General features: G+C 67.3%; 1 protein-coding gene across 1 annotated transcript in view; it reads left to right on the top strand.

Annotated features, from left to right (window-relative positions):
* The first annotated feature begins 22 nt into the window (after positions 1–22).
* The window catches only part of EHBP1L1 (EH domain binding protein 1-like 1), a 13,833-nt gene continuing 6,725 nt past the window's right edge, over positions 23–7,130 (top strand). Inside the window, exons 1-11 of the mRNA XM_004683349.2 lie at positions 23–183; positions 2,423–2,480; positions 2,629–2,724; positions 2,924–2,977; positions 3,057–3,235; positions 3,313–3,452; positions 3,945–4,013; positions 4,103–4,265; positions 4,405–6,328; positions 6,763–6,920; positions 7,000–7,048. Of these exons, the coding sequence (XP_004683406.1) occupies positions 80–183; positions 2,423–2,480; positions 2,629–2,724; positions 2,924–2,977; positions 3,057–3,235; positions 3,313–3,452; positions 3,945–4,013; positions 4,103–4,265; positions 4,405–6,328; positions 6,763–6,920; positions 7,000–7,048 (2,994 nt within the window). The 5' untranslated portion in view covers positions 23–79. The remainder of the gene's footprint in view (positions 184–2,422; positions 2,481–2,628; positions 2,725–2,923; positions 2,978–3,056; positions 3,236–3,312; positions 3,453–3,944; positions 4,014–4,102; positions 4,266–4,404; positions 6,329–6,762; positions 6,921–6,999; positions 7,049–7,130) is intronic.

The raw sequence follows: 7,130 nt of genomic DNA, 5'->3' as shown, positions 1-7,130 counted from the left end.
TGGGCGCTCGGGTCGGGCCGGAGGTCGCGGGGCCGCGCGAGCCCCGGGTCTGAGCGACGGGTGGCGGGGTGGCGCAGCCATGACCTCGGTGTGGAAGCGCCTGCAGCGCGTGGGCAAGCGGGCCGCCAAGTTCCAGTTTGTGGCCTGTTACCACGAGCTGGTGGTGGAGTGCACCAAGAAATGGTGAGTGGCGAGTCTCCCGGGAGGCGCGGGGCTCCCCAGACTTCTGGGATCCCAGCTTTGGCTTTGGAACCTGAGAATCCTGCCCCAGCCCACTGCCCAAAAGGGCCTGGGCCCTGGTGTCCCAGCCATGAGACTCCAGAGTGTCCTCTGCAGCCTGTGGAAGCCGGGGACTTGGGAGGTGTGAGCAGTTTACGGGGCGAGGAGGTCAAGCCCTCCGGGCCTGAGGGCCCATCTGCACCCTGAGAATCAGCTGCACTCAGCTCTGGGTGGTTTGGGCCAGAGGGACGGCATGGGGTGGCTTGGGCAACAGGAACAAGTTTTGCTGTCTCTGGGGTGAGGGGGGCTGGGACAGAAACTTCCATGGAAGTTAGTTCCCCTGGGAACAGGAATGTCGCCCCCCACCTCCCCTGGCCACTCCTCAGGCCAAGCTGAGGTCCCCACCCGGTCAGCTGGAGTGGGCCCTTGGAGGTGGGAACTGCTCCACCATGTCCTTAAAAGGGGAAACTGAGCGCCGAGAGGGACGAGGAGGGAGGCAGGAGCTTAAAGGGGCTCGGAGGGCCGACGAGATTGTGGGTCCAGGAGCAGAGGGCCTGTGGAGGGCCGGGTGGCAGAGTGGGGGAGCTACGTGAGGAGGTGGGGGACAGTCCGGACTACTGAGGCCCCGGGCATCTTGTTCTCGTGCCCCGCCCGGGCTGCCCGAGCCCCTGCGTCACACCCTAAATATACGCTGGCTGGTGTCAGCTTCCCTTGGCTGGATTAGGGCACAGCTGTGGGGGCCTCACTGGCCAGGCAGGGCTAAATTTAGGCTCCCAAGGGGAAGGGCTGTGGGGGCAGGAAGGGACCATGGTGCTGAAGGGGAGGGGAATGGGCAGGAGCCTGGGGTCCCTCAGGCAACTGCCCTCGCCTGGGACTGGGCCTGGGTTGGCCTCCGGTCACAAGGCATGGGGCTGGGGCTTGAACTCTGGCCTGTGGCTTCTGCCTTCTGTCCCGGGATCCTGGGTGAGGCCAGAGGGACACTGGGCATGGCCTCGGGAGGCAGGCCCAGGGTGAGGGCAGTGGCCAAGCGTCTGAGTCACAGGGTGGGCAGGGCCTCGGCAGCCCAGGTTAGGACGCTGCCTGGCCCAGGTCGAGCTGGGGAGGGCGTGTCCAGCTTGAGTCAGACTGCCCGGGCCCCACCCTGGCACCCGGGTCGGCTTCCCTTTTTGGGAAGGCAGCCCTTGCTCGCCTGCAGTGTGGGCCGGGGAGGGGAGCGTGGCTCTGGGCCAGAGAGCTCGAGCTTAGCCGTGCGGCCGTAACCAGCCCCAGCCTCTCTGGGCCTTGGCCCCCTCTGGGGTTAACAGGAGACCACTGATCCTGGCTCAGCCTCCTGGCCCGGAGCCCAGTGAACCCGAGTGTCCTGGAACTGAGTCAGTGAGGCAAGAGGGTTCTTGCGCTACCCCCACCCCCGGCAGCAGTTGGACCCTCCCAGCACAGGCCCCTCTCCCCAGCCCAGCGTGTGTCCCCCTGCGCGCTGGCCTGTGCCCTGCGCAGCCCCTCTGTGTACCCACACTCTCCTCCGAGTCCGCCCCCGGCGTATGCAGTTCAGCTCAGACGGCACCTTCTGGAAGTCTCTGGGGCCCTGCAGAAGTAGGGTCCAGGGAACTGGGTGAGAGGCTGCGAGCACGGCTGACCTGCTGGGCCCCTGGGCCCGAGTCACGAGCTGACCTTGCTGCTCTCCCCCACCCCGGCCTCACGCCCCCGGCTCTTGCCACGCCGCCTCCCTGAGGCCGCCCTGGGTCCTCGCCTGGCCCCGTCCCCCTCTCCTGCCTCGGCTCAGACCCCGACCTCAGGGAGCCCCAGAGGCTCGCTCCTGCCCTCCACAGTCAGCTTGCTCGTTTCATTCCTTTTTGACGAGCGGGGCCCGCTCCCCCTTCGTCCGCAGCCCCAGAAGGGTCACACCCCTCTGCTCTGCCCCCAGCCCAGCAGGCTTCACGCACCTGCTGATGTCCTGAGCCGTCTCCCTCTGCCTCCCCGTCTTCCCCGCGGCGCTTCCCTCCCTCCCTCCGGGCTGCACAGTCCCGTGTGGTCTGGGCCTTTGCCCTCCTGCCCCGTCCCCACCCTGCCTCGGCCCCACCCTGTTCCACTGGGCCCCCGATAAGGGGCGGCCAGGCTCTCTCGGGGGAGGGGGTGTAGCAGAAGGCAGACCCAGGAGAGACGGGGTGTACCGCGGCCTCCCTGAGCCCTCTCCGCCCTCCCCCAGGCAGCCAGACAAGCTGGTGGTGGTGTGGACACGGCGGAACCGGCGCACCTGCTCCAAGGTGGGAGCGGGGTCAGTGGGGCCCAGGTCACGGTGGGCGAGTGGGACGGCCGAGGAGTGGGGCGGCGGAGGAGGGAGGCGCCGGCCCATCAGCCCACGCAGGGCGAGAGGGAGGCGCCGGGTTGGAGACGAGGTGCCGCCCTTCGCAGGCCCACAGCTGGCAGCCGGGCATCCAGAACCCATACCGGGGCACCGTGGTGTGGATGGTCCCCGAGAACGTGGACATCTCCGTGACCCTCTACAGGGTGAGTGTCCGTCGCCAGGGCCCCTGGGGAGCCGTCCCCACACACCGGCAGGCGGAGGGGGAGACCAGACGGTGGGCGGAGACCGGGGGTCTGCTTGGAGCACACAGCTGGATCTGGGGGGGCCGGGCCAGCCCCACCCCGCACTTCCTGCGCTGCTCCCCACGACAAGCCTGCGTTCACCCATGCCCCTTCCCCCCAGGACCCCCACGTGGACCAGTACGAAGCCAAAGAGTGGACGTTCATCGTTGAGAATGTGAGTGTCTACGGTGGGCCGGGGCCTGGCACCTCGGGCATCCAGGAAGAACGGCGCTGATGCTCCTCCCTGCCCCCAGGAGTCCAAGGGGCAGCGGAAGGTGCTGGCCACGGCCGACGTGGACCTGGCCCGCCACGCAGGGCCCGTGCCTGCCCAAGTCCCGCTGCGGCTGCGGCTGAAACCCAAGTCGGTGAAGGTGGTGCACGCGGAGCTGAGCCTCACGCTCTCGGGGGTGCTGCTGCGGGAGGGCCGTGCCACGTGAGTGCCCGCCCGCCCGCCCGCCCTGGCGCACCCGGGGCCTCTGACCCCAGCCCTGCCTGACGTCTCGCCCCCAGGGACGACGACATGCAGAGCCTGGCCAGCCTCATGAGCGTGAAGCCCAGTGACGTGGGCAACCTGGACGACTTCGCCGAGAGCGACGAGGAGGAGGCTAACGGCCCCGGGGCCGAGTCCCGGGCACGGGTGCCGCAGCCAGGTGCGCCGACCGGCCACGGCCCAAGGCGGGGGGAGAGCGGCACCCCGGCCGTGCCCGTGCGGGCAGCTCCCTCCCCAGGAGCCCACACCTGTGTGGCCACTCTGACTGCCCAGGCCTGCCCGCCGGCCCCCCAGGCTGGCCCAGCTGCTCAGCCAACCCCTGCAGGGGCGTTCCCAGGCCTCCCCATGTCTATACCTGCCCGGGGAGGGGGGCCAGAAGCACAAAGAGGGGCTGCAGGCCCGTCTTCCCCGTCCACCCCGCTGGAACCGGGCTTCCTCAGCCCTCCCGTGGCTGCTAAGGCTTTTCCTGTCCTCCTGCTTCTCTTTCTCTCCCTCTCTCTCCATCTTGAGCCTGTCTCTTCTCCCAAGGCAGGGGCGGTGCCCCGAGACCGGGGCGTTTCCCAGGTAGGCCCAGACTCTGGTTGGGGGGTGTCGGATCTGCAGGGTCTGCCTGGGCTGACACTGCCCCTCACCCTCCCCTCACCTACTCCAGATCCCTCTCGGGAGCTGAAGACGCTCTGTGAGGAGGAGGAGGAGGGCCGATCGAGGCCCCGGCAGGCAGGTAAGGCCCAGGCGGTGGCCGGTGCTGGGCCCTGGGCCCAAGTCCCGGGCCACACCTCAGTGCACCCCTGCTTGCTGCTTCCACCCCAGCTGCCAGCCCTCCCAGTGCTGAGGAGACCAGCCCGGCCTCTGTGAGTGCCCCAGCACTGCCAGCCAGGTCCTCCCAGGGCCAGGGGTCAGAACCAGCCACTGTAGCGGGGGGCCAGGTGGGGCCTGAGGCCCCCAGGCCCCCAGGAACCCCAGCGGAGACAAGGTAAGCTGCGGGAGCCGCCCGCCCCATCCCTGTCGGGAACTCGCCGTTCCGTGCGCCCACCCCACGATCAGAGGGCGGGGACGTGGCCGAGAGTGGGGGCCAGATGGGCCTCACGATGCCTCCTCTGGTCTCTCCTCAGGTCTTCAGGACAGCTGGGTCAAGATGTGGCCCCCACCCCAGCGCCCCGGCTCCGGAAAGGCTCTGATGCCCCCTACCATCCAGTCCCCCGAGGGGAATATGAGGCTCCCGTGGCCTCGGGGGCTCCTGCTGCAACAGCGGGGCCTGCTGGGGGGACCCAGGCCTGGGCCAACCCTCAACAAGGGGCAGAGGCCCGGGGAGCAGGGCTGAGCCCCAGCGCTGAGGACCGAGGCTCCAGAGACACTCAGGGAGAGCAGACGCCCGAGGCCGAGGAGGGGGGCCCGGGGGACAGGCCGGAGCGTAGAGGAGTAGACGCTGAGCAGGGGTCAGAGGTCAGGGAGGTGAGCGCCGAGGGGCTGGGGGGCAGAGCTGGGGGTGCTGAACAGAATTCAGAAGTTGGCCCAAAGGCTGCTGAGCAGAGCTCGGACGTGAGACCTGTGGACACGAAGGGGCCAGCGGCCCCAGGGGTGACGTCTGAGGCAAGAGCCAAGGGGGCTCCGGAGGCCCCTCCAAGGGGCTCTCAGGGGAAGTTGGGGGTCAAGACCAGGGGCGGTGCCCCCATGATCCTGGGTCCACCCCCAGCAGAGCCTGCAGGACACTCTGGGCATCTTGGTGACCTCAAGGGGGCCAGGGCTGCTGCCGGGCAGGAGGGTGAACGTGCAGAGGTGAGGGGCAGTGCCCCTGATATTGGGGGGACCAGCCTGGAGCAGGTCCCCTCTCTTGGAGAAGCAGATGCCGGGCCCCAGGTGAGCAGGTCTCAGGGGCCCCTCTCAGCAGCTGGCCAGGGGGCAGTACCTAGGGGTCTGGGAGTTTGGGGGGCAGAAACTGGGGATTTGAGGTTACCGGGAGCAGAGACCGTGGAGGCAGAGGTATTGGTGACCCCAGAGACAGAGCCTAGGACAGCAGAGGAGGGGGTTCCGGGGGCCCCGCAGACATGGGCAGGGAGCTCAAGGCTCCTGGGGCCAGAGGGCGCTGGGACAGCAGAGTCAGGGGGACCGAGAACCCAGAAAACAGAGGCCAGGGGCTCAGGAGTGCCGGGGACAGAGGTCGGGATGGCAGCGGCTGAGATGTCTGGGCCTGTGGTGGTATTTGGGGACCCGGGGATTCTTAAGGCGGCTGAGGTAGCAGACTCTGAAACACTGGGAGGCCAGGTGACAGAAGTAGGCAGTTCTGGGGTGCCGGCAACAGCGGCTGAGATAGTAGGAACTCAGGAGACAGAGGTGCGGGCTTTGGGGCTTGCAGGGGTAGAATCTGAGGTAGCGGGCATCCAGGGAACAGCGGTAGAGGGCTTTAGGGCTCCAGAGTTTGAGACAACAGACAGTGAGCTATCGGGGACCCGGAAGATAGCAGCTGAGGGATCAGTGGCCTTGGGGATAGAATCGGAGACAGCAGGAGCCCAGGAGGCAAAGGGGGGGTGTCTGGGAGTCCCCAAGACAGAGGCTGGGGTCACAGAGGCTGACAGGTTGGGGGCTCAGCAGACAGAAACTACACTTTTTAAGACTATGACTTTGGGGGCCCAGAAGGCAGAGTCTGAACTCTGGGGGACCCTCAAATATGGGGCTTTCACCAAGCATGGAGTTTTAGGGTCTCAGGGAACAGAGGCAGAGACTACAGTTTTGAAGGTGCAAGAGGCAGAGACTGGTATTTTAGGGGGTTCAGAGGCCAAATCTGGGAATTGGGGGGCCCAACAAGCAGAGGCAAAGTTTTTGGGGCCTCCAGAGAACCAAGCTGATATTTCCGAGGCCCAGGAAGCAGAGGCCGATGTCTCAGAAACCGAGAGGGAAAAAGCAGTGGAGGGAAACCTCCCCGAGCCCAGTCCAGCTGCAGAGCAGGCGGCCGGTGGGGCAGGGGCTGGGGTGCCCAGGCCCTCGGGGGCCCCTTCCCCAGAGGAGCCTGAAGAGGACAGAAGGCTGCCCGGCAGCCAGGTAGGGATGGAGGCCGCTGAGGGCCCAGCCTGCTGCTTTCCACTAACCCGGGCTGGGCGGACGGCGGCCCTGCATGGACCCACCTGTCGGCCAGGGCGGGGCCCAGTGGCCATGAGCCCCACACCCTCTCAGGGTGCCCTGCCCCCCCATCCTGCCTTCCCTGTGCTGCATGGAGCGGGACCCCCAGCTGATTTTCTGGGCTGACCTTGAAGTGTGGCTGCTGGTGACTTTTGACCTTGCCTGGGGGCCAGTGACCTTTCAGGTGACCTCTGTAGATAACCCTGGATCTGAAGACCCTTTTGGGCAGGTGGCCGAGGCTCTGGGCCATGGTCCCCGTGACTCCTGCGGACTCCCAGCTGGGCTGTTTTGTGCCTGAGGGGCAGAGGGCACCGGTCCCTCATGCCCATCCCCTGAGCCCAGCTCTGTGTCCCCAGGCGCCAGCTGCCCTGGTCAGCTCCAGCCAGTCCCTGCTGGAGTGGTGCCAGGAAGTCACCGCTGGCTACCGTGGAGTTCGGGTCACCAACTTCACCACATCCTGGCGAAACGGCTTGGCCTTTTGTGCCATCCTGCACCGGTTCTACCCAGAGAAGATGTGAGCTGCCCTGGGGGAGGGGAGGGGGAGGAAGCAAGGAGGGCACTGGCCCCAGCCCTGACCAGAGCGCTCTCTGCAGTGACTTCGCCTCCCTGGACCCTCTCAACATCAAGCAGAACAACAAGCAGGTGAGCTGGTGGACAGCCCCGGGGGGCGAGCCCCACAGGTCCGCAAGCCCACAGGGTCCCCAGCCTGCAGGGGTCAGAGCGG

Source organism: Condylura cristata, unplaced genomic scaffold (genome assembly GCF_000260355.1).
Source record: "Condylura cristata isolate star-nosed mole 26May11 unplaced genomic scaffold, ConCri1.0 scaffold00015, whole genome shotgun sequence".
Lineage (NCBI taxonomy): Eukaryota > Metazoa > Chordata > Mammalia > Eulipotyphla > Talpidae > Condylura > Condylura cristata.
Note: the sequence above shows the minus strand (reverse complement) of the source record. Positions and strands in the feature narration are given on the sequence as shown.